The 26,365-nt window shown below is 36.7% G+C and overlaps 1 protein-coding gene across 1 annotated transcript in view; it reads left to right on the top strand.

Moving 5' to 3' along the window:
* Positions 1–26,365, top strand: part of DPY19L2 (dpy-19 like 2) — a 115,381-nt gene that overhangs the window by 39,143 nt on the left and 49,873 nt on the right. The window contains exons 10-13 of the mRNA XM_004385312.1: positions 3,887–3,964; positions 4,716–4,802; positions 10,625–10,684; positions 17,893–17,973. Of these exons, the coding sequence (XP_004385369.1) occupies positions 3,887–3,964; positions 4,716–4,802; positions 10,625–10,684; positions 17,893–17,973 (306 nt within the window). The remainder of the gene's footprint in view (positions 1–3,886; positions 3,965–4,715; positions 4,803–10,624; positions 10,685–17,892; positions 17,974–26,365) is intronic.

Consider the following 26,365-nt stretch of genomic DNA (forward strand, 5'->3'; position numbering starts at 1 on the left):
GCTTATCTTCTGGAGTTTGTGTGTTGTTCATTATGGTTTGTATCCTGTTAATGTTGTGTATTAGGGTCTCTAGCATTGATCCTATTTTTTTCTTTTATGATCTTTATAGTTTCTGGCTTTATATTTAGGCCTTTGATACGTTTTGAATTAGTTTTTATATATGGTGTGAGGTATGGGTCCGGTTTCATTTTTTTGCAGTTGGACATCCAGTTTTGCCAGCACCATTTGTTAAAAGGACTGTCTGTTCCCCATTTGATGGACTTTGGGCCCTTGTCAAAGATCAGGTGACCGTAGTTGCACGGATTTACATCTGGGTTCTCAGTTCTGTTCCACTGGTCAATGTATTTGTCGCTGTACCAGTACCAGGCTATTTTGACTACTGTAGCTGTATAGTAGGTTCTGAGGTTAGGTAGCGCGAGTCCTCCTACTAATTCTTCTTCTTTGATAGTGCTTTACTTATCCGGAGCTTCTCTTTCCATATAATGTTAGTGATTAGTTTTTCCATCTCTTTAAAGAATGTTATTGGTATTTGGATCGGGATTGCATTGTATTTGTAAATTGCTTTGGGTAGAATTTTCATTTTCACAATGTTGAGTCTACCTATCCATGAGCGTGGTATGTTTTTCCATTTATGTAGATCCCTTTGGGTTTCTTGCAGTCGTGTTTTGTAGTTTTCTTTGTATGGGTCTTTTACATCCCTGGTTAGATTTATTCCTAAGTATTTTGTTTTTTTAGGGACTATTATAAATGATATTGTTTTCCTGATTCCCTTTTCATTGTTCTCTTTGTTGGTGTATAGGAATCCAACTGATTTTTGTATGTTTATCTTGTATCCTGCTACTCTGCTGAATCTTTCTATTAGGTCCAGTAGTTTTCCTGCCACAATAAAGTTTTTTAAAATAATGAAATTAAATTTTTAATTTCAAAAGACAATAAAAAACAAAATCATTTCTAATAAAACTTTATGTAAAACAAGAATAAAAAAAGTATCGAGAAAATAGCAATGCAAATTATTTCCATAAGAGATAGTATTGATTAGTTTATATAGAACTGAATATCAGTACAATTTTCTTTATGTACTGATTCCTAATTTGGGGTACATAATAAGGTCACATATCTTTTAATATTTAAATTAAAATGACTCCAAGCCCCCATTATCCTTGTGGTAAAAATATTTTCTTCCATCCTTGGAGTTTCTCTTCCTATGATAAGCCCATCAGAGTTTGTTTGAACCAAGAATTAGTACTAGGTGTTGTAGTACTAGGTGGATAGTACTAGCCTCACCACTGGAGCCAGAAATCTGACTCCTTTAATCTGGAGGATTCCATAGCCATCAGGAATTCTTGGTACTACAGTGCAAGCCACCACCCTGCTGTTACTGCTAAAACCCATGGCTTGCTGTTGCTTATGAAGCCTGAGCCATCTGAAGAGATTTGTCATGGCTACTGCTTCTCCTCCCTTTTGTGTCTAAAAAGCGAGTTCCGATTGTTCTTACTTTTATACCAAATCAGTGTGCTAAAGGATTAATAAAACCTTTTCCCCCTTCTGTATGAGATTTTGATCTTTAATTGACTATATAACTCTCTTCTCTTAGCGTCTGTCTTAACATGGTGTGTTCACAAATAAGTGAAAGTTAAACAACACACTATTAAACAACCAATGGGTCGAAGAAGAAATCACAAGGGAAATTAGAAAATACTTAAAGATGAATGAAAATGAAAGCAGTACATACCAAAACTGATGGGATGCAGCAAATGTAGTGCTCAGAGGAAAATTTGTAACTGTAACTGCCTTCATTAAAGAAGAAAAAAGATAACAAATCAATAACCTAACAGTACACTTTGTTGAACTAGAAAAAGAAGAGGAAACAAAGCCCAAAGCTACTAGAAGTAAGGAAATAATAAAGATTTGAGTGAAGATAAGTAGAGAATAGAAAAACAATAGAATCATTGAAACAAAAGTTGATTCTTTGAAAACATCAATAAAATTGAACAACATTTAACTAGAATAACAAAAAAGAGAGAGAAAACACAAATAACTAGAATCAGAATGATAGTGGAGACGTTTCTACTGACCTGAGATAAAAAAGGATTATAAGAGAGTACTATGAACAACTGTATGCCAACACATTAGATACTCTAGGTGAAAGGGACTAAGTCCTAGAAACATACAAATTACCTAAACTGACTCAAGAAGAAATACAAAGTTTCAACAGATCTGTAAGAAGTAAAGAGATTGAGTCAGTAATCAAAAACATCCCAACAAAAAGGCCAAGACCAGATGACCCCACTGCTGAATTCTACCACACATCTGAAGAAGAATTAACAGCAGTCTTTCTCAGACTCTTCCAAAAAATAAAAGAGGAGGGAGCACTTTTTAACTCATTCTACGTGGCCAGCATTACCCTGATATTAAAGTGTGTGATAACATCACAAGAGAACTATAGATCAGTATACCTTATGAATATAGATGCAAAAATCCTTAACAAACTACTGACCAAATACAGTAGCATATTAAAGGGATTATGCATTATGGCCAAATAGATTTGTCCCAGGAAGGCAAGAATAGTTCAACATAAAATCAATCAATACAATATACCACATTAATAGAATGAATGTGGCGGGGGGACCCATATGATCATCTCAATTGATGCAGAAAAGGCATTTGACAAAATCCAACAGCATTTCGTGGTAAAAAAATGCTCAGCAAATTAGGAATAAAAGTGAACTTCCTCAACAAAGGGCATGTATGAAAAGGGCATTAACAGCTAAAATCATACTCGATGAAAGATTAAAAGCTTTCTCCCTGAGATAGGAATGAGACAAGGATGTGCATTTTCACCATTGCTATTCAACATTGTACCAGAAGTTCTAGCCAGAGCAGTTAGGCAAGAAAAATAAATAAAAAGACATCCAAATTGGAAAGGAGGAATTTCTGTATCAATTGAGATGATCATATGGTTTTTTTCCTTTGTTCTATTAATGTGCTATATTACATTGATTGATTTTCTTATGTTGAATCACTCTTGCATTCCACAAGAAAGTTACTGGAGCTAATAAAATGAGTTCAGCAAAGTTACAGGGTACAAAATCAACATGTAAAAATCAGTTGTGTTTCTATACATCTGTAGTGAACAACTTAAAAAGGAAATTAAGAAATCAATTTTATTTACAATAGCATCTAAAAGAATAACGTATTTAGGAATAAATTTAATAAAGGAGATAAAAGACTTCTACACTGAAAATTGTAAAACATTGCTGAAAGAAATTAAAGAAGACCTAGATAAATGGAAAGACATTCTGTGATCTTGGATTGGAAGACTTAATATTGCCAAGATACAATATTACCCAAAATGATCTATAGATTCACTGTTATCTCCCAACCCCACACACCGTTTTCCCTATTATTCTATTCCTGGTTCACTCTTATTCCTAGAATGTAGCCCTTTGAGGCCCTAAACCAAAGAATTCACCAGGGATCCCCTTCTTGGCATACCCTGACTGTTGAATCTGTTGAGAGCTCTGCCCAGCTTGTCAGTCTGCCAACTGCCTCTAATAAAGCTGGAAGTCATCTGCCGGTGCTGGAATTGGCAGATACCTCTGGGAGAAAATAACTCAAAATGCTATGCTCGCCACTGTAGATTTCCAATTTTTTCCCTGGTCTTAGCTTCATAATGCTTTATTGCCTTGTTAATCATCTGTGGCTTTCATGCAGATAATTGTCTTAGCTACTTTAGTTCTCAGTGGGAAGGCTGGTTCAAATTACTTTGGTTCAGTTATAATTATTGAAAATAAAACTCTCCCCCTATATTTACTCTGTCTGTGAATAGTGAAGTTTATGTTTTCTACATTTTTTTCACTTTTTTTTTTTTATATTTTTATTTCAGATAGCCTCATTATTTCCCATGTATGTTGTGGGGTACATTGAGCCACACAAATTTCAGAAGATCATTTATATGAACATGGTAACATTTTTAATATTTATAAGTAAAATATTAAAATAAATTCTCACAGGTTGTAAAACAGAACAGATCCTATTTTAAGGGGTGCCTCCTCTTTGACAGTATACAGTATATATAATGTTTATGATATCCAGAGAAGAAAGACTGAAAATGCACCTTACAGGTATATTATAACAGAAGATTGTATTTTCAAATAGAATGTAGATGTATTGTACTCTAAAACTTTATTATTTTATCTTTTTATATATTGTATTTATTATTACTTTCACTTATTTTGAAACTTCCTTTTCTTCCTGAAGCCTGAGGTTTTTAACCCTTTGCATGAGCATGCCACTCTGCAATGGAAGTTTTTATGTTGTTGCAGTTTTGTTTTTATTTTAGTTCCCAAACACACTTCCTAACAACACACAGGAGACTAAGTAAAGCTTCACAAGTGATGGCGATCCTCTGTAATCCAACAAAAATAAGATTGAGAAAACGGATGGTTATTACTAAGTTTTCATTAATATGTTACTCCGTTCTTGAAACAATAGAGGTTTTACTTATTTATTTTTCTGTTTTCTTTGAACTAAGTAGCAGATGAAAAAAAGAATTATGAAGAATTTACGGTACTGAATTTTCATACTTAAAAACTGTTAGTGAGTTGAAATTCTGTTGATGTTTGGCCAAGATCTACTAGTCTTCTTTATGCAAAATACGCATTTTGCTATGTACCTAATAACTATAAACTGTGTTTATTTTCTTCATTTTGCAGATTTCAGTTCTCCTTTGTTTTATTTTAATGTTTGGAAATCCAATGTACTTATCTTCTTACTATTCATCATCTTTGTTAATGACATGGGTAAGTGTTTAAACTCATAAACTTTTTTTTTTTTATCTGTCACTTAGCAGATTTACTCATCTAACACAGGGTTAGGAGAATAAATATGTCCCTTTCCTGGTTATCATTCACATGACAAGACTTTTCTAAGTAAAGATTTTTCTGTATTTCATCCTTGAAAAGTAATATAGTACGAAGTTTATCTTTTTAAGGAAGTACTTATATAAATATTTTTAAATGATCATAAGTTACTGAAACTTAATTTTAAAACATGCCACAATTTATTATAAAAACGACTCATTTCCTTCTAAGTCACTTCAGTAGCATAGATACTTATTACAGTGACACTGCCATTGCCCAAAACATTTTTGGCACTCCTCTGAATTGCCTTCACAGACTGTGGGACATTCTTTTGAATATCCTCAATGGTGACAAATCTTCATCTTTCAAGGGTGGATTTGATTTTTGGGAACGACCAAAAGTTATTTGGAGTCAAGTCTTGTGAATAAGGTGGGTGATTGGGCTGGGTAATATTGATCTTGATCAAAATGTGGTGTGACAATAAAGTAATAAGACCGATTTTCTTAAGACCTGGAAAATTATCTCTGAAGGCAGTTTAGAAAGAAGAGTTCCAAAACTGTTTTGAGCAATGGCAACATTAAGTGTATAATCTCCCCGGCTTGACTTACTTTCATGGACTGGCATTCATTTAGATATGTATTTGGAATAGTGGTTTAGTAAATCAGTTTCATTACTTTATAGTCACACTTCTGATATTCATAAACAGGAACCTGGAATGTTCTCCCCCCATCTCCCAACTTCACATTTACTAGAAATGATACAAACCACAGTAACACCAAAATACAGCATTTTTCCAAGTGTAGTGCACTACTTGAATCTTTTGGGATTGCCTTCATATTTTAACATTTTTCCTTCCTACACCTTTTTTGCCTTTTAGTAACAACCCCTTTCCTCTCTATCCCAACTGGTTTTTTTTTCCATTAGTTCTACTAGCTTTTATATAGATTCCATCTGATTTCATACATAGATGATCATGTTGTCTGCAAATAAAGACTTCTGTCTTTCTAAACTATGTCCTTTTTTTAAATCTTTTTCTCACCTTTTTGAACTGGCTAGGACCTCACTACAGTGTTGAGTAAAAGTGGTGAGAGTGGACTCCTTTGTCTTGTGTCTGATCTTAGGGGGAAAGCATTCAGTCTTTCATCATTAAGGGTGGTGTTAACCAGTTGCTATAAAGTTGACTCCGACTCATGACACCCATGTGTGTCAGAGTAGAACTGTGCTCCTTAAGGTTTTAAGTGGCCGATTTTTGGAAGTAGATCACAGGCCTTTCTTCTAAGATGTCTCTGGGTGGACTCAAACTTCCATCCTTTTGGTTAGTAGCTAAGTACGTTAACCGTTTGCACCGCCTAGGGACTCTGAGTATGGTGTTAGCCATAGGTTTTTCAGAGATGCCCCTTATCAGGTTGAGGTAATTCTCATCTATTCCTAGTTTGCTGAAAGTTTTTTTTTTTAGAAATGAATTTTGAAGATGATGTAATGCAATCATATGATTTCCCTTCTAGCTTGTTAATATGGTGAATTATATTGATAGATTTTCAAATGTTATACCATCTTTGCATTCCTTGGATAGACCTCAATTTGGTTATTATGTATTATTATTTTTATTTATTGTTGGATGTAATTTTCTAAAATATTTAGTTTTTGCTAAGGGATAATTCATAAGGGATATTGGTCTGTAGTTTTCTTTTGATGCCTTTGCCTTGTTTTGTTATCAGCATAATGCTAGTCTCATACCATAAGTAAGCAAGTATTCCTTCCTCTCCAATTTTCTGGAAGACATTGTATGGAATAGATATGCTTTCTTCCCTAAATGTTTGGTAGACTTTACGAGCAAAGCCATCTAGTCTTTGCTTTGTAGAAAAAAAATTTATTTAACAAGTCATTGTTGTTATTGTTAGGTGCAGTTGAGTCAGTTCCAGCTCCTAGAGACCATATGTACAACAGAACGAAACACTGCCTGGTCCTGGGCCATCCTCACAATCATTGTTATGCTTGAGCCCACTGTTGCAGCCACTGTGCCAGTCCATCTCATTGAGGGTCTTCCTCTTTTTCGCTGACTACGAGTTCCACTTCTTTAATAGATATGAAGCTATTTGGGTTATCGGTTTTTCATTACATCACTCCAAAGTAATGTTTTCATTACATCACTCCAAAGGCTGTGAAAATGCTAAGACAGATATTGATCTGTATGGGTTCATCTATTCAGAGTAGAATTTTAACCAGAAGCATAATTTTTGCTGCAATGTGAAACATCTCCCCATAGTCATGGTGCAGAAGGATGGTGTTAGGATGGCACAAAGTCATACTCGGTTTCAAGCTTACTTAATAGGATTGAAATTGATGCCTTGTGTATCACTATGGGGTACAATGCCTGTGCTCTGTGTTGTTGTCAGGTGCCATGGAGTCAATTTCGACTCATAGCGACCCCATGTGACAGAAAAGAACTGCTCCACAGGGTCTTCGTGGTTGCAGTCTATGGGAGCAGCCCATTGAATGAACTTTAGTAGTTTGTATCTTTCAAGGAATTTGTGCATTTCCTTTAAGATGGCAAATTTGGTGACAAAGTTGAATGTAAGATTCTCTTACTATTTTTTATGTATCTGTAGAACCTGTAGTGATATCACTTGTCTTATTCCTGATATTGGAAATTTGTGTCATATTTCTTTTTTCCCTGATAATTCTGTCTAGAGGTTTATCAGTTTTATTGATCTTCTCAAGGAACCAGCTTTTGGTTTAATTGATTCGCTCTACTCTTTTTTGTTTACTGTTGCATTGATTTCTGCTCTTTTTACTTCCTTTCTTCTGTTTATTTTGGGTTTAATTTATTCTCCTCTTTCTCATTTTTTAAGGGAGGAGATGAGGTCATTGATTTGAGACCTTTATTTTTTTCTAACATAAATGTTTATTGCTATGAATTTCCCTCTAAGTACTATTTATTAGCATCCCACATATGTTTATATGTTGTATTTTCCTTTTTATTTATTTTATGCTATTATATCTTTTACGTATGTTATAAATCAAAGTTTTATTATTTTTGTCTAAGCAGTCAATATTTGTAAAATATTTAAATACTTAAAAAAAAATCTTATACGTTTACTCCATAGTTACCATTTCCAGTGCCCTTCATTTGTGTAGAGCCAGATTGACATCAGATACCATTTTTCTTTGTCTGACGACTTCCTTTAACATCTTGTTGTGCACGTCTCATAGTTATGAAGTGTTTACTTTGTCTTCATTTTTGAAAGATATGTTTGCTAAGTATAGAATTCTAGGTTGACAGTGTTTTTCTTTCAGTATTTTAAAGATGTTGCTCCACTGTCTTGAAGCTTGCATTTTTTTGTGTGTGAGAAATCTGCCGACATCCTTACCTTTTTTTCCTCTGATTTAACGTGTCTAATTTCTCTGGCTGTTTGTAAGATTTCTGTTTATCAGTGATTGTGAGCAGTTTGATTATAATGTGCCTACAGTATACCTTTCTTTATGTGTATTGTATTTGGGATTCATTGAGATTATTGGATCTCTAGGTTTATAATTTTTATCAAATTTAAAAAAATGTTAGTCATTATTTCTTCAAATATTTACTGCCCCCCACACTTCTAGGGACTGTAATTGCACACGTATTGGACTGCTTGAAGTTGTCCTATAATTCACTGATACTCTGCTCATTTTTTTTCAGTATTTTTATTTCTGTCTTTTATTTTGGATAGTTTCTATTTATATGTCTTCAAGTTCACTAGTCTTTTTTTCTGCAGTGTCTAATCTGATGTTAATCCTATCCAATGAATTTCTCATCTCAGACATTACAGTTTTCATATCTAAAAGTTCAGTTTGGATCTTTTTTATTTGTGCCATGTCTCTACTTAACAAGCTTACTTTTTCCTGTGGCTTCTTCAATGTGTGTAATACAGTTACATTAACTGTTTAGTGTTCCCAACTACTGATTCTATCATCTATATCATTTCTGGGTCAGTTTTAATTGGTTAATTTTTCTCCACATTGTGAGTTGTATTTTCCTGCTTCTTTGCATGCCTAATAGTGTTTGCTTGAGTGCCAGGCTTAATAAATTTCACCTTATTGGGTGCTAGATATTCTTTTATTCCTATAAATATTCTTGAGCATTATTCTATAATGCAGTTAAGTTTCTTGATAACAGTTTGATTCTTTGAGTATTGATTTTAATATTGTTAGGTGGGGCATAAGTAGTATTTAGTTTATTATTGATAATACTATGCCACTACTAAACCAAACCCTTCTGTATACAGTACTTGGTGTCCCATAATTTATGATTTTTCCACTCTGTCCAGAAACAGGAACTATTCCTTGCTTGTCTAGGCTCTGAGTATTATTCCCTCTAATTGTTTCAGGTTTTTTTTTTGTTTTGTTTTGTTTTGTTTTCTTTTTTTTTTTTTAAACATGTATGTGATAGTCAGTAGTCAGCTGAAGACTTGAGGGAGACCCTCTGCAGATCTCTGGGGCCCTGTGTCTGTGCTGCTTTCTTCTCTCCACTACTCTAACCTGAAATCTCTGGCCTGTTGTCTTCCTAGGCTCCTATCTCCATCTCCTCTACTCAGGGAGACTACTGAGCTCTTCCTTCGTTCTCCCTTCCAGTGCTACAGCCTGGGCACCCTGGCAAGGCAGTAAGCTGGGCAATCAGAGGGCTCACCTCATTTTTTCCAGGTCTCTCAGGGATCAGTGTCCTTTTTTGCCTGATGGGCAGTGTCTTGAAAACTGTTGCCTTTCTTTATCTTGCTTGGATTTTTTAAGTTATTTCAGACAGGGCAGTAAATCTGATTCCTGCTACTCCAACTTGGCCACAAGCAGTTTCATCCTGGTTGATTTTAATTGCTTGATTTTTGGGGGAGTATGTAAATATTACCAACTTCCTAAGAGTAAGAAATAGATGAAAGGTCATATTCAGAAAGTGTCACCCTCCCCTCATCTCTTGTACCCTATTTGCTTCCCCTTTCTTTCCACCCTGTTCCTACATACTCCTTGTAGGTAAGCAGTCTCCTTAGTGTTCTGATTTATCTTTTTTTGTACAAATAAATGTTAACATATATATTTTTCATTTCCCCTCCTTAACAATTTCTAGAGATGGTAATGGAGTATTTGTAGTCACTGAGGGCAGAATTTTTGAGGACCCCAGCTTTATGCATGAGTTTCAGCTCCAGCTTCTTACTTTACTCTTCTGCTGCCGATAGTTGTAACATAGTTTTACAGTCTTCCTTAAAGGCTCCTTAAAGACTGCCACAGGTTATCTCAGGGATTAATGGTGTCAGGTTTTTTTTCTTTTCTTTTTTAAATCACCTTCTTGTTTCTGCCTTCTGGGAAGTTCTTTTTCTTTCTAGGTTCAGATGTGCATTTTAAAAACATATTAAAATATTTCATTTAGGGGTTTGGAGAGGAAGGATGTTCATGTTAATTTAGTTCACTATTTTGCTGGTCAGTGTGCACATACACTTGCACAGATGCACCTCCAACACACCATCTACCTCTTTAGGAGAGTTATGCAGAAAATGTCCAAATTAAATCAGTGAGGAATTAACTTGATTCAAGAGGCAGCTTTTTTGGCACAGGAAGCATTTAGATATCACCCCAAGGAAATTTGCCATATCCACAGTTTGAAGAATCAGCAATTAAGGTAGAAATCACTGATGGTAACCAAGATGGGAGGGAGTAGCTATGTTATTTTTGAAATGTACCATTCATAGAAAATGTGTTAATTTTAATTATCTTGTCTTCTGTCGTATACATTTTAGGCTATAATTCTGAAGAGAAATAAAATTCAAAGATTGGGAGCATCTGAACTCAACTTTTGGGTAAGGTTTAACGTTTTTAACACAGTTTCATCAAACTTTATTTTTTCATTTCTATAATCTGCATACAGATAATATGGTTAAAACCTTAATGATTTATATTTAGTATATTTTTTAAATAGCTGCTTATCTAAGATAGGAAATAGTCTTCAGCAAAGACTATAAGTCATTTTCAAGAAATTAATTCATTTATTTCAACACTACTCTCAGGTCTTTCTTCTTATACTGTTCATTCTATTATACCCACATTATCTTGCTCTTTAATTTCTTTCTACTCACCTTTAGTTTCTCTTTTTAGCTTTATTAACCTTCTCTTCTAAACAACTTGGCTTTTAGTTTTTTCCCAACTTTCCTATTTTCCTTCCTCTGCATCTTTCTACCATCTCTTTCCTTCTGCATACAACTTTGGATTCTATTATTTTTGTTCTTAGAACAACATTACCCCAGGCCTTCTTACTTCAACTCAGGCGCTAGCTAATCTTTGTCAGGCTTCTTTCCAAGTATCTAAATGGAGGTCCACGTTATCTCTATTTGTATTTTATTTATTTATTTTTTGTTTCCAGTAAAATAAGCATATTATTAGGTAGGTACTGCAGCTACTTAAATTTCTTAATGTTAGGTAGATTAAATTCACTATTTTTCTCTTTCATCTTTTATGTACTTCTCTTAAAAAAAAAAAACCTACCATATTGAAGAGCTGTGTGTTTACATATTATATATTAAAAGAATAAAACTGGAAAAAGTTAAGGTAAAATGAGGAGTGAGTTAGAGTTCTACTCAGATGCAAGGGTACAAATGGCATGATTGACAGTTTCCCACTACTGAGGCATTTTCCCATCACTCATGGGGAAGATATAGAAAGATTTGTGTACTAAATTGCTTATATGCAAGTTCAAGTTGAAACTGAAGAAAATTAGAAAAAGTCCATGAGGGCCAAAGTACAATCTTGAGTATAAAAAACAAAACTGAACCTGTTGCCGTCGAGCTGATTCCTACTCATAGCAACCCTATAGGACAGAGTAGAACTGCCCCATAGAGTTTCCAAGGAGTGCCTGGTGGATTCGAACTGCTCACCTTTTGGTTAGCAGCTATAGCTCTTAACCACTATACCACCAGGGTTTCCAACAGAGTAGAACTACACTGCAGGGTTTCTAAGTAGTAGATTGTGGATTCAAACTGCCAACCTTTTGGTTAGTAGCCAAGGCTTTTACCCACTGCATCACAGCCTTGGAAACCTTGAGTATATCCCACCTGAATTTAGACCATCTCAAGAATAGATTTGATGCATCGAAGACTAATGACTGAAGACCAGACGAGTTGTGGAATGACATCAAGGACATCATACATAAAGAAATCAAGAAGTCCTTAAAAAGACAGGAAAAAAAGAGAAGACCAAAATAGATGTCAGTAGAGACTCTAAAACTTGCTCTTGTACGTAGACTAGCTAAAGCAAAAGGAAGAAATGATGAAGTAGAAGAACTGAACAGAAGATTTCAAAGAGCGGCTCGAGAAGACAAAGTAAACTATTATAATGAAAAGTACACAGACCTGAAGTTAGAAAACCAAAAGGGAAGAACACGCTCGGCATTTCTCAAGATGAAGGAACTGAAGGAAAAATTCAAGCCTTGAGTTGCAATATTGAAGGATTCTATGGGGAAAATATTAAATGGCACAGAAAGCATGAAAAGAAGATGGAAGGAATACACAGAGTCACCGTACCAAAAAGAATTGGTTGATGTTCAGCCTTTTCAGGAGGTAGCATATGATCGAGAACTGATGATACTGAAGGAAGAAGTCCCAACCACACTGAAGGCACTGGCGACAAACAAGGCTCCAGGAATTGACGGAATATCAATTGAGATGTTTCAACAAACGGATGCAGCATTGGAAGTGCGCACTTGTCTATGCCAGGAAATTTGGAAGACAGCTACCTGGCAACCGACTGGAAGAGATCTATATTTGTGCCCATTCCAAAGAAAGGTGATCCGTCCGAATGCAGAAATTATTGAACAACGACATTAATATTACACACAAGTAAAATATTGCTGAAGATCATTAAAAAGTGTCTGCAGCAGTACGTTGACAGGGAACTGCCAGAAATTCAAGCTGAATTCAGAAGAGGACTTGGAATGAGAGATATCATTGCTGATATCAGATGGGTCTTGGCTGAAAGCAGAGAATACCAGAAAGATGTTTACCTGTGTTTTATTGACTATGCAAAGACATTCGACTATGTGGGCCATAACAAATTATGGATAACATTGTGAGAATGGTAATTCCAGAACACTTAATTGTGCTCATGAGGAACCTGTACGTAGACCAAGAGGCAGTCATTCAAACAGAACAAGAGGATACTGCGTGGTTTAAAATCAGGAAAGGTGTGCATCAGGGTTGTATCGTTTCACTGTACTTAATCTGTATGCTGAGCAAATAATCTGAGAAGCTGGACCATATGAATAAGGATAGGGATCAGGATTGGAGGAAGACTTATTAACAATCTGCAATATGCTGATAACACAACCTTGCATGCTGAAAGTGAAGAGGATTTGAAGCACTTACTGATGAAGATCAAAGACTACAGCCTTCAGTATGGATTACACCTCGGCATAAAGAAAACAAAAATCCTCACAACTAGACCAATAAGCAACATCATGATAAATGGAGAATATACTGAAGTTGTCAAGGATTTCAGTTTACTTGAATCCACAATCAACGCCCATGGAAGCAGCAGTCAAGAAATCAAACCACATATTGCATTGGGCAAATCTGCTGCAAAAGACCTATTTCAAATGTTAAAAGGCAAAGATGCACTTTAAGGACTAAAGTGTGCCTGACCCAAGCCATGGTGTTTTCAGTCACCTCGTGTGCATGCGAAAGCTAGACAGTGAATAAGGAAGACCGAAGAAGAATTGACGCCTTTGAATTATGGTGTTGGCAAAGAATCTTGAACATACCGTGGACTGCCAGAAGAACAAACAAGTCTGTCTTGGAAGAAGTACAGCCAGAGTGCTCCTTAGAAGTGAGGTTGGTGAGACTTTTTGTCTCTGGTACTTTGGACATGTTATCAAAAGGGAAGAGTCCCTGGAGAAGGACATCATGCTTGGTAAAGTATACGGTCAGCGAAAAAGAGGCAGATACTCAGTGTGGTAGATTGACACAGTGGCGTCAGCGGTGGACTCAAACATAACAAAGATTGTGAGGAAGGTGCAGGACCAGGCGGTGTTTGTACATAGGGTCGCTGTGAGTTGGAATTGACCGGACACAGCTAACAACAACACTAAACTGTTAGATGACATGACTCTTTCAGTGTATGACTTTTTCACTTTAGAAAATTGGGCAGTATTAAAAAAAATATTAAAATAGCCTGAAAATTCAAAGATCCTCTTTAGAAAACAACTCAAAAGAAAATCAAATAGGCATTTACATAAGATTGAAAAACGATAACAAGTAGAACAGTGTTATTGGACATTTAAGGAGTTCTGCCAAAGCTCTACTCAGAGGGAAGATAATTGTCTTAAATATGTTCAGTAGTAGACTGGAAAGAATAAAAATTAAGCTTTCAACTCAAGAATATCAAACAAATAACAACAACAAAAATAAAAATCCAAGCAGAGAAAAGTTGAAATATAACCAGTGTTCAGCTTATATTTAAATTTTTTGAAACTGTTACGATTTATACAAGAGAGAAAAATGAATCATGCTAGTCATCTAAAAAAGCAAGCAAATAAACAACAAACCCAACAGCTTTGCTGGCTTTTTATAGCTTTTTTATGGAAAGCAGACAGAGAAAAAAAGCAAATACTTTGTGAACTAACACTTTTTCTTACAAAAACTTGTTTTAATGCCCTGGGTATGAAAGTTATATTGTATATCTTTCTCTGCCATAATAAATTTGAAAACAAGAAAGTTTTTATGTTTTTTACACTGAATTGCAATATAGCAATCTATAGAAAAATTGTCACTCATGAGTGATCAAAATTTAATTTTAATGTTGTTTACCACATTGTGACAAGTTGCAAAGAAGATTATTTTTTAGCCTCCCTAGGTATTAAGTATTCTTATATATATGTATCTTTAGCAAAGATAATTCTTTATAACATAGAGCCTGAAAAAGGCACTTTTAGGCCTAACAGATTCACTATAAATTTTCCTTCAATAGAAACTGAATCCATGCTTACTTGTAGGGATACTCAGAGTAAAGACAGATTAGTCTCAACTGAATAAGAATCAGATTGACATAAAATTGTCATCTGAAGGAAGAAGGGAACAAGAAGACAAAAGGGCAGCATTTTCAAGGTGCTGAAGGAAAATAACTTGGACCTTAAAATAAGTTGAGTAAACCTTCAAAATGATCGTAAATTAAGTAAGGTATTAGGTGTTTCCATTTAAAATCAAGATCAAGATAACTATGCTATTTCACATTTTACTAGAGGTCCTAGCTAACACAGTAAAGCAAAAAAAAAGTAAATCACAAGAATAAGGCCTGGAAAGTAAGAAGCAAAACTCACTATTCAAAGATAGTCACATTATTTACACAGAAAACATAAAAGAATCTACAGACATTTTGTTAGGAATTATAAGAATTCAGCAATAAGATCAATTGTACTTCTATTCTCTGGCAAAAGACAGAAAATGTATTTTTGAAATTTTGCTGTATATATTATCATGAAAAAATACGTAGTATCTTTGAATAAATCTAACAAAATGTATATAACATTTGTATGGAGAAAATTATTTAAAAATTGTTACGACATAAAGAATGTCCAAATATATGGAGAAATATGCAATTTTAAGCCTGCGACTATTCCGTATAATAAATTTGTCAGTTCTCTCCAATTGATGTTTAGGGTTAAAGTAATTCCAACCAAAATCCAACAGTTTTTTTTTTTTTTTTAAGTCACTTAATTAATTCCAAAATTCACATGAAAGAATAAGATCTGAGAATAATCAAGATACTGCTGAAAGAAAAGAGAGAGAGAAAGAAAGAAAGGGGGAAGGGAAAGAGAAGTAAGGAGAGAAAATAAAACAGGTGAAAGAGTGGGGAAGGACTTCCCCTGTCAGTAATCAAGATTGAACGTGACAGTTAAGACTGTGTGAAATCGGCTCAGCAAAGGGTTTGGTTTGGCTTTTTGGTATTGAGGTAGGATTAGATAAATTGACCAATGAAGTAGAATGGAGATCCTAGAAACAGGTCTATGCCTGTATGGAAGGTTGATGTACAAAAGAGATCACTTTTCAGTTAATGGTGCTGGAATAATTCATTATATTGAAAAAAGGAGCTCTGGTGGCACAGTGGTTAAAGTGCTCAGCTGTTAACCGAAAGGTCAGCGGTTTGAACCCACCAGCTGCTCCTTGGGAGAAAGATGTGGTGGTCTGCTTCCATAAAGATTTCCAACCTTGGAAAACCTATGGGGCAGTTCTGCTCTGTCCTGTAGGATCACTATGAGTTGGAATCTACTTTTCCAACCTTGGAAACCCTATGGGGCAGTTCTACTCTGTCCTATAGGATCACTATGACTTGGAATCCACTTGATGGCAGTGGGTGCATATTGAAAAAAGACTCACATCATATCATTTCCAGATTTGGCTACTATGAATCCTTCCAACTGCTTGTATTAAATTTTTTTAAATCTGTTCTGATTTAGGCTTCTTGTAATTTAGTCTTTTTTAAAACAATATGTTCTCCTTTTCCATTTCTTTTCTGTGTTTAATGAAGTCTGTCTTTTTTTTCTTTCTACTTTTGTCCTTTTCTGTCTGTTCTTAGCTTTTGAATTTCTGATACAAGGGTTTTTTTGTTTTGTTTTGGTTTAATTGAATATTTGTTTAAAGATGCTGAATTCAGTTTTTAATTCTGTATTACAGTTTTCTTCTGCTTCATTGGATATTTGTTATTGTTGTTTGGATTTCATTAGCTGAAATGTTGTGATTCTCATTTTTTTGTTACCTTCTTGTAGAAGCTTTGTATATATACATATGCATCTTTTATCTAATCATTTTGTACTGCTGCCCTAATTATTTTGTGCTAGTCCAAGTATAGCCTCTTTTGTCAGTGTAGCCAAAATGCAGTTTATTTTCTATGAATAGCTTGATCTATGTGTGTAAGAGAGAGATGAAAGTGGTGATTGTCTTTTGAGTTCTTTTTTTTTTTTTTTTGGTTCCCATTTGTCTGCAGGATACTAAATTTTTCCTTCTTGCTTATTGTTTATTTCACTATCCCTTCTTCAAAGGGTCCCTCTCCCTTCCTTGTTATCCGTCTCCCAGAAGTAATGCTTTTCTGAGATAAATACTTTTCATCCTGCACAATTTTCAGTCCCTACGCTAGGGGCTATATTCCAATCTACCAAGGCTCTTTTCCCACGTAAGGTGGACTTTTTCATTATGAGGCTATTTTAGCTCAGTTTTTGGCCCTTCACATCCCTTTTCTCTCTCTTACATAGCTCTATGGGACTCCTCTCTCTTTCTCCAAAGGCATAGATCAGGAACTTGAGATATATCTCTGCTGTGTTTGGCGTTTATTTTTCTCCTTACAAGTATTTGAAGTTTGTGCTGTTACCTATTTTCTATGTATGTGGTTTTATCGTTCCGTTTGTTGAGTTGCATAATTTTTTGGAGGATGTGTTTAGAGATTTGAATTTAGGCTGCTATAATTTTCCTCAGGCTACCTAGAAATCTACATTTGTTATTTTTTATATCAAGGCTAGCTAAAACGGAGAGTTAATAAACAGAAAACAAACAGAAACCCCTGTTTAAGTTTTAGTCCATATTTCTCTTTAAAAGGAAAGCTTAAGTTTTCAGATTTCAAATTTTCGTTTCTCAAAGAAGGACTCATAAAATTACATTTTCACAGAAGTGGTAGAAGAAATTTTATTGTAATGTTTTGGGGCAAAAAAAATTTTCAGCTGAGAAATAATATTTGAAAACGAACACATAACCCCTCTCTTATCTTAGCAAAAATTGAAAAGAAATAACTGTTTAGAGATTCCTTTGGGTTTAGGATATGTAGAACTCCAGTGTTGCTCTATGGTTAATACAGTGTCATCAGTTTCAGTTCTTTTGCATTAAACAAAATTTTCATCCCTTTTTTTAGACCTCACTACTAAGATACCTCACATGATTACAATTTTCCTGTCATGTATAGATATGATGGAATATTCTGCTGGGTAATTTGTATTTTTAGTACCTGACTTCTATCTATTTCATTTATTTTCTAGCTAATTCAAGGTTGTGTTTGGTGGTTTGGAACAATTATTTTGAAATTTTTGACATCTAAAATCTTAGGCGTTTCAGACCATGTAAGTACTTTCTAGTTAAAACATAAAAGTTTCTATAAATATGTAGCTGAGTGGAAACAGTGAAATCTTCTATTCTGACCTCTTCATTTTATAGAAGTTAAGTGCCTCCTTCAAGGTTTTTAAGTTAGTTATTGGCAGAGCCAATATCAAGACTTTACAGTCCAATAATCTTCTCAACTTGCTTAGAAAGAAAGTACATGGTGAATGTTGACCTAGTGTTACAGATTGAGTTGTGTCCCCCAAAAACATGTGCTGTAAATCCTAACCTCTTATCTTACTCTGGGTTTTCTAGAGGAATAAAACCAGTGAAGCATATGTAGATATATGTCTGTAGACAGAGAGAAATTTACTTTAAGGAAATGGCTCACACAATTATGAGGAAATGGCTCACTCAGTTGTGGGGGCGGGCAGGTCCCAAATCCATGGGTCAGACAACATCCTGAAGACCTCTGCTGGCTCATGTGGTTGCAAGGGCTGATGAACCCAAAGTCTTCAGGTCAGACAGCAGGCTAGAGGCCTCTGCTGGCTCATGGGGTTGTCGGGCAATGAATCCAAATCTGCAGGTCAGGCAGCAGGCCACAGACTTTTGCAGACTTACGTCCCAAGAACCAGAGGTCAAGGGATGAGAAGAGTACAGGGTCGAGAAAATAAAGTAAGCTTTGCCAGAATATCCTTTTATATACTGGAGGTAGGCCACATCCGCAAGGAAACTCCACTTTCAACTGATCGGCTCCTCACATCAAATCACGAAATGGAAAGTGATTACATAGGGTCTGCCAAACCACTGAGAATTATGGCGTAGCCAAGTTAACATATAATGTTAACCATCATATCCCTATGCCTGTGGTTATAATACCATTAGGAAATCGGTTTTGTCTGGTATGTTAATGAGGCAGAATTAGTATGGGGTGTGTCTTAAGTCAATCTCTTTTGAGGTAGAAAAGAGCAGATTAAGCAAGCAAGCAAGCAAGCACAAAATGAGAGAAGATACACACCAAGAAACCTAGGAATAGAAGCTGAAAAAAGACAAAGAGCTTCCCCCAGAGCAGGCAAACAGAGAGAGCCCTCCCCTACAGATGGTGCCCTGAATTCAGACTTCTAGCCTCCTAAACCATGAGAAAATAAATTTCTGTTCATTAAAGCCACCCACTTGTGGGGTTTTTTTTTTTTTTTTTTCATTTGATAAAATGTCGTTTTTTTTTTTTTAATTGTACTTTAGATGAAGGTTTACAGAACAAACTAGTTTTCTCATTAAACATTTAGTACACATATTGTTTTATGACATTGGTTAACAACCCCATGACATGTCAGCACTCTCCCTTCTCGACCTTGGGCTCCCTATTACTAGCTTTCCTGTCCCCTCCTGCCTTCTAGTCCTTGCCCCTGGGCTTGTGTGCCCCTTTAGTCTTGTTTTGTTTTATGAACCTGTGTAATCTTTGGCTGAAGGGTGAACTTCAGGAGTGACTTCATTACTGAGCTAAAAGAGTGTCCGGGGGCCATACTCTTGGAGTTTCTCCAGTCTCTGTCAGGCCAATAAGTCTGGTCTTTTTGTGTGAGTTATGGTTTTGTTCTACATTTTTCTCCAGCTCTGCCCGGGACCCTCTATTGTGATCCCTGTCAAAGCAGTCAGTGGTGGTAGCTGGGCACCGCCTGGTTGTACTGTACTGAGTCTGGTGGAGGCCATGGTAGTTGCGGTCCGTTAGTCCTCTAGACTAATCTTTCCCTGGTATCTTTAGTTTTCTTCATTCTCCCTTGCTCCCAAAGGGGTGAGACCAGTGGAGTATCTTAGGTGTCTGCTTACAGGATTTTAAGACCCCAGACACTACTCACCAAAGTAGAATGTAGAACATTTTCTTTATAAACTATGTTATGCCAATTGAGCTAGATGTTCCCCAAGTCCATGGTACCCACAGCCCTCAGCCCAGCAAGTCAGTCCCTCAAGGAGTTTGGATGTGTATATGGAATTTCCATGACCTTGCCTTGTACACCACTTGTGGTATTTCTGTTAATAACAGCACTAGATAAGCAAGACAGTATTTTGTACTAGAGAGGGGGGTGCTGCTCTAACAAATACCTAAAATGTGGAAGTGGTTTTTGAATTCAGTAATGGGTGGAAGCTGGAGGAGTTAAAAGGTGCCTAACAGTAAAAAGCTTAGATTGCCCTGAAGAGACTGTTGGTAGAATTATGGACATCAAAGGCAATTCTGGTGAGGGCTCAGAAGGAAGTGAGGAGAGCTGTACAGAAAATCTCTATTGTTTTAGAGAATACGTATGGCTCCAAAAACAGAATGTTTCTAGAAACATGGGTTAAATGTGCTTCTGGTGAGACTTTAAAAGGAAACGATGAACATGTGGTTAGACACTGGAGGAAAGGTACTGTTTTTTTGTGCAGTGGCAAAGAGCTTGTCTGAATTATGTTAAAATCTTTGGTGGAAGATAGAACTTGTAAGTGATGAACTTGGAGAGTTGGCTGAAGAGATTTCTAAGCAAGAGCTTAAAGGGGCAGCATGGTTTCTCCTTGCTGCTTACAGTAGAAGGCGGGAGGAAAGAATTCTACAGACGGGAAGTGGCCCAGTGGAGCGACTTGGTTCCAAACATCTGTTGATGTCCTAGAAAAGGAAAGGACCATCCCTGGAGCATTTCCGGGATCAGGAGAACTGTTGGAAGGAGCACAGGAAGCAGGACTGCCTTGGCTTCAAAGGTGGGGCCACAGCCTCCTGGGTTTCAAAGACTGGAGCCACAGCCTCTTGCATTTCAAAAGATGGAGCCATGCCCTCCTAGGTTTCAAAGAGTCAGATCTCCACCATCTTGGTTCTGGAGTGTGGGGCTGCTATTCGGGTGAGCCAAGAGGATAGAGCTACTGCCCAAGGCTGAGGGATCAGGACTGCCATGCCCAAGAGGCAGGAGAACGGAGCCTGCCAGTGCCAAGAGAGTGGGGTCACCACTCAGATGGACTAGGAGAATAGGGCCACCCAAACCCGAGGGAGCAGAGTTGCCATCCCACTGGGCCTGGAAGGTGGGGAAGAAGCCCAGGGCTGAGGGGCCTCCACCCAGATCCAGAGAGCATGGCCAACATCCAGAGTCTGGTGGATGAGTGTCCGTTGTCCCTTATTTCCTTTCAGTTTTTCCCATTTGTAACAGAAATGTCTACTTTGTACCTGTTCCACCACTGTAGTTTGGAAGCAGAAAACTTGTATTCTAGATTTCACAGTGACACCAATGAAGAGGAATTGTGCCCCAGGATAGAGTATACCTAATGTGTCACCCATATTTGATTTAGATGATTCAGAAAATGAGAATTTGGACTTGGAGGTGATTTAAGTCTTTTGGGATGATGTGATGGAGTGAATGTTTTGCAGGTGGGAAGGACATGAATTTTTGGGGGCCAAATGGTGGAATGTTATGGCATGAATTGTGTTTCTCAAAAATATGTGTTGTAAATCCTAACCCCTATTCCTGTTGTTATAATCCCCCTTGGCCATGGGTTTTCTCTGGTATGTTATTGAGGCAATATTAGTGTAGGCTATGTCTTAAGTCAATCACTTTTGAGATTTAAGAGAGCAGATTAAGAAAGCAAGCAAGAAAACACAAAATGGAGGGGAAGATACATGCCACATGATCACCAAGGAACCTAGGAATAGAAGCTGAAAAGAGACAAGGACTTTCCCCCAGAAAGAACAGAAAGAACCCTCCCCAAGAGCCATTGCCGTGAATTTGGACTTCTAGCCTCCTAAACTGTGAGAAAATAAATTTCTGTTTGTAAAAGCCACCCACTTGTGGTATTTCTGTTACAGCAGCACCAGATAATCAAGACACCTAGTTTTCTAGGAAAACAATTTGTTAAGTAGCCATTTGTTTTATGCTTCAGTTAAAATATAAATAATCATTTATTTAAATGATAAGTTATTTATTGATTGCACATGTTAATATTATTTAGCTTTGGAATGAAGAACCCCTGAAATCTCAATATAGTTTTAAGCATTTATAATTATGGGCTAAAATTAAGATGTGACTTGATATTTTTAAAAATTGTGTTATAAAAAATGATAATGTGAAAAGTTTTATAATTTATCATCTTCTAGAAAGTATGCATAGATCACTTACCTCTCTTTTGTGGTGTTTCTGTTTTAATGCTAATGTCTTAAGTATTGGCCCCTTTCAAGGCGTAAGTCCTGAAATCTAGTATCAGAAGCTGTGTAACTTCACTAGGGGGTAGGAGAATCAGGATCAGCACAAAGCTGGTTCCTATGAGGTGGAGGTCAGATATACCTCCACTCCTCAAATTCTTCACGATTTCTGACACCAGCCACCCTCACTCGCACAGCACTCTCTACTTCTTTGCTGGGTTCTATAATTTGTTGCAATGGCCACACAGAACTCATAGACCATACTCACAATTATGTGGTTTATTAAGGAAGTAACAGGCTACAACTTGGAGTCAGGATCAACTTGGAAGTAACAGGATACAATTTAGGCGGCAGGATGCAGTTGTATAATTAGGACAGCTTTGAATCAAGACAGCTCTCAGCTTCTCCTTGTTCATGCCCGCTGGTAGGCCCTTCACTTGGCCGTGCCCACTGCTGGGTCTTCTCTCGGCCATGCCTGCCTTTTCCAGGCCTCTGCCTTGCTCAGACAAGTGTTACAGCTCTTTAGCTCTGCCATCAATTGTCCAGAGGCATCCTGCTCTGCCGGCAAGTCTCCTACCGGAAGGTACTCAGCTCTTTCTCATTCAGTGGGCTGGCAAGCCCACCACAGCCATCTGCCAGTCCCATGGTTCTCACCGCTTGTAATGCTGCTACCATTTCTCTGCCACTGGGCTCTGCTGTGCTTGCTGCTGCTTCTCACTCTCTTCAGTGTTACAGCTCTCTCTTCTGGGTCTAGGTGGTTCTAAGTACAGGGACCTGGGTCCATACTCTGTTCCAGGCTCCTCTGATGTTAGTGAGGTCCCCCTCAACCTCTGTGGGACTGGTCCTTATGTCAGCCTACTCCTTGTCAATTTCAAGGCATGGACCTTCCACTAGGCCCACAAGTTGACCAGTCCCTTAGGTAGTCCACAATCACTTAATTTGCATAGTAATCCACCAATTCCTGCAAGGTTACTTAGTCCTGTTGTGTGGTTTTACACACCCTATTTGCATAGTAGACTAACTAATCTCTTGTAAGATTGTGGCCTAGTCACTCATTTTGGTAGAACTATAAACCCAAAGCCACAAAGACCATATATAAGATAAACCCATAGCACTAAAAGTCCCTACTTAAGCAATTAATTTAGGGAATAGAAAACAGTGCATGAATTTACTTTTGATTTTTAGCACTTTGTGTTTGAATGTAAGTATACATGAGTGTATCATACAATAATATATGATAAATTTACCTTGGGTGGTACTATCTAATTTTAGGGCCCCTTATTCTGAAATTACTTCAACTTTAGCAAGGGATTTATAGTACTTACTCTTTAAAACCCCCCACGCATCTGCCAGTTTGTCATACTGTAGGGGTTTGCATGTTGCTGTAATGTTGGAAACTATGCCACTGGTATTCAGATACCAGCAGGGTCACCCAAGGAGGACAAGTTTCAGCTGAGCTTTCAGACTAAGGTAGACTAGGAAGAAGGACCTGGCAGTCTACCTATGAAAAAAATTAGCTAGTGAAAACCTTATGAATAGCAGTGGAACATTGTCTGATATAGTGCTGGAAGATGAGCCCCTCAGGTTGAAAGGTACTCAAAATATGAAAGTGGAGGGTCAGTGAAAAAGAGGAAGACCCTCAACAAGATAGATTGGCACTGTAGCTGGAACAATCGGCTCTAGCATAACAACAATCATGAGGATGGCACAGGACCGGGCGGTGTTTCATTCTTTTGTACATAGGGTAGCTACGAGTCAGAACCAACTTGGTGGCACCTAACAACTCTTTAAAAGGCCAAGTACAGTCTTTATCCACTTGCATATATGGTCACGTTTAATAAATTTTAAAATGGAAGGATTTTTTTCTATTTGTTGCTAGCTTTACATAATGGTTTATTAGATTTATTTGTTGCTGCTGTTCTCTTATGTCTGACATACTTCTTTTCTTCCTTCCTTTTTCATTGCTAACTTTTTTATTTTGCAGAGTATACAATTTATGATAAACTTTACTTAGGTCTTCTGATGTATTTATTTGCCTGTTAACTTGGTGTATGCTTTTGTATTTTGTCTGGCTCCACATTATTGACCAGCTTTTTACAAATCTTAAAAGAAATAAATACACACACACATACCCCATTGATACTCTATGATACCTTCTCTATGTGACACCTATATGAAAGACTTGAAATTATAGTAGTTTGGTTACGGTATTCTTAAGCCACCAGGACTACTCTGCATTAGAAAAAATAAAGTCAATGCTAAGTTGTTATTGATAGGCAAGGGGAACCATGAATAAATGAAACCCCGTGATAATCATCAAACTTGTTATAAAATAACTTGTCTCTGTAAAATGATTTGGATTAAGTTTTTTTTGTTGTTGTTGTTGTTTTGGACAAACTTTTATTTGTTAGATCAGTTAAAAATAAGAAAAATGAGAGATTTCATTTTCCTTCATTTACTTCTTCTAGCATGCTCTTTTTTTTCTTTCTGCACATTCTAGTGTCTGCCATATATCACTTTCCTTCTCTCTGAAGGATTTCTTTCAATTTTTGTCTGATAAAGTGTTTATCCTTCACTTTTGAAGAATAGTTTCACTGGTTACAGAATTCTAGATTGGTTGTTTTTTTCTTTCAACACGTTAAATCTTTCATCCCACTCTTATCTTACTTGCACGGTTTCTGAAGGAAATACAATTTTATCCTTAGCTTTGTTTTTCTATAGATAGAAAAATGAATTTATCCTCTGACTTCTTTCAAGATTTTCTCTTTGTAGTTACTTTTCTGCAGTTTGAGCATAATGTACCTAGGTGTAGACATTTTGATATTTATATTTCTTCATGTCCTATGAGCTTCCTGGATCTGTGGTTTGATGTCTGTCAATAATTTTGGAAAATTCTCAGCCAGTATTACTTCAGATATTTCTTCTGTTCATGTCTCTCTTTCTTCCCTTTTTGTATTCCCATTATGTGTATGTTATACATTTTGTAATTGTTCCATAGTTCTTGGATAGTGTGCTCCATGTTTTAAAATTCAGTTTTCTCTTCATTTCAGTTTGGGAAGTTTTTATTGACATGTCTTCAAGTTCACTGATTGTTTCCTCAGTTCTGTACAGTCTAAGACATTCTTCATTTTTGTTAAGTTTATTTTAATTTTTTTAGCTTTTCCTTTTGATTCTCTCAGAGTCTCCATCTCTCTCCTCACATTACACGTCTGTTCTTGCATTTGTTCTTCTTGACTCTACTTCCTCTGTTGCTCCAAGCGAATAGAGACCAATTGTTGTACCTTGGATAGCCACTTACAATCTTTAAGACCCCCAGACACTATCCAACAAACTAGGAGGTAGAACACAAGCACTAAATATGTTATTAGGCCAATTGACTGGGATGTCCCATAAAACCATGACCTCCAAACAAATAAACCAAATCCCATGGGGTGTTTGGTGATACATAAGCAGCCTCAGAACCTACTCTTTTTTGTTATTTTTGTAAATATATCTATTGCATAACTGTTGCCAATTCAAATTTTTACAGGCATACAACTTATTGACAGCAGTTATAATAATTGGCTGTGCAACCCTATCCTTAATCAATGCGATTGTTCCATCACCATAAACTGATACTCAGTACTCCTGTCATGGATTGAATTATGTCCCCCCAAAAATGTGTGTATCAGTTTGGCTGGGCCATGATTCCCGGTATTGTGTGATTTTCCTATAAGTTGTAAATCCTGCTTCTATGATGTTAATGAGGGAGAATGGGTGGCAGTTGTGTTAGTGAAGCAGGACTCAATTTACAAGACTGGATTGTGTCCTGAGGTAATCTCTTGAGATATAAAAGACAGAAGTGAGCAGTGAGACAGGGGGACTTCATACCACCAAGAAAGCAGTGCCGGGAGCACAGCATATCCTTTGGACTGTGATGCCTGCACCGAGAAACTCCTAGTCCAGGGGAACACTGATGAGAAGGCCGGAGAGAGAAAGCCTTCCCCTGGAGCTGACACCCTGAATTTGGACTTTTAGCCTACTTTACTATAGGGAAATAAACTTCTCTTTGTTAAAACCATCCACTTGTGGTATTTCTGTTATAGCAGCACTAGATAACTAAGACAACTCCATAAGCAATAAACCCTCCTTTTCCCCATTCTTCCCACTTATGGCAACCACACATAAACTTTGGTCTCTATACATTTTTTTTTTTTTTATATTTTATTGTACTTCGGGTGAAGGCTTCCAAAACAAATAGTTTCTCATGAAACAGTAGTACACAT

This window comes from Trichechus manatus, unplaced genomic scaffold (genome assembly GCF_000243295.1).
Source record: "Trichechus manatus latirostris isolate Lorelei unplaced genomic scaffold, TriManLat1.0 scaffold00137, whole genome shotgun sequence".
NCBI lineage: Eukaryota > Metazoa > Chordata > Mammalia > Sirenia > Trichechidae > Trichechus > Trichechus manatus.